Here is an 819-nt window from a genome sequence, read left to right on the forward strand (position 1 = left end):
GTAAATGGTTACAGCAAGTAAAATAAAATAGAGGACCATTGCAGTTTACAGTTTTAAGAATGCATATTTATTTATTTGCTTTTTGTTTACGACGAAGAGTGAAATATACAGCGCTGATGAAGTGATACTCTTAGCCAGACAACTTCATTTATGAAAAAAAAAAAACGTACGCAGCACTTTTCACGTATGAATTATTGCATGCATCACAATTTCAGTGAATTTTTGAACTGGTTGGTATTAAAGCCATAATTTTCATTTCTTTAATTTTAGGGGCTTCTTCGGGATTTCTCTGTACAGATGCCTTGTATGCACGCCTGCGAAGAAATGCAATAAGCGGTGCTAAAGATTGAGTCACGATATATGTTTCAGTGAAGCGGAATGTTTATTCGTGGTTTCAACACAGCTTGCACTGACAATAACTGCCTTGAAGAAAAGAAAAGGAACTGCAAAATGCCGCAAAGATGGCTCACTGGTGTTTACTTTTCGTATAAATGGCCGATGAAAGTACTAATGTGTCCCTAACATGCACTAATGAGAAAAAAAAGTATTTCGGACCTTTTTATTTTGCGTTACCTTTAGTGGTATCAGTGTGGCTCTGCCACGGCGCTGTTTAAAACACTCTTGTCTGCCTTAGATACGTAACGGAAAACCAATGTTTGTCTGGTGCGACCCAAGAACTCCTGCAAAGATACTTTTTTCATTGTACAGGACGCACCCTTTGCAAGCGTACAACTTTAATTGTCTTTTTTTTTTGTTTCGACGGAGCAGCTGATACGACTAAATTGTGCCAGGGAGAGCTGAAGAACTGCATCGTCATCT

General features: G+C 38.3%; 1 protein-coding gene across 1 annotated transcript in view; it reads right to left on the reverse strand.

The window, feature by feature from the left end:
- Positions 1 to 224: 224 nt before the first annotated feature.
- Positions 225 to 819, reverse strand: part of LOC119465284 (venom metalloproteinase antarease-like TtrivMP_A) — a 46,115-nt gene continuing 45,520 nt past the window's right edge. The window contains exon 14 of the mRNA XM_049656666.1: positions 225 to 314. Within this exon, the coding sequence (XP_049512623.1) occupies positions 267 to 314 (48 nt within the window). The 3' untranslated portion in view covers positions 225 to 266. The remainder of the gene's footprint in view (positions 315 to 819) is intronic.

This window comes from Dermacentor silvarum, chromosome 9, assembly GCF_013339745.2.
Source record: "Dermacentor silvarum isolate Dsil-2018 chromosome 9, BIME_Dsil_1.4, whole genome shotgun sequence".
NCBI lineage: Eukaryota > Metazoa > Arthropoda > Arachnida > Ixodida > Ixodidae > Dermacentor > Dermacentor silvarum.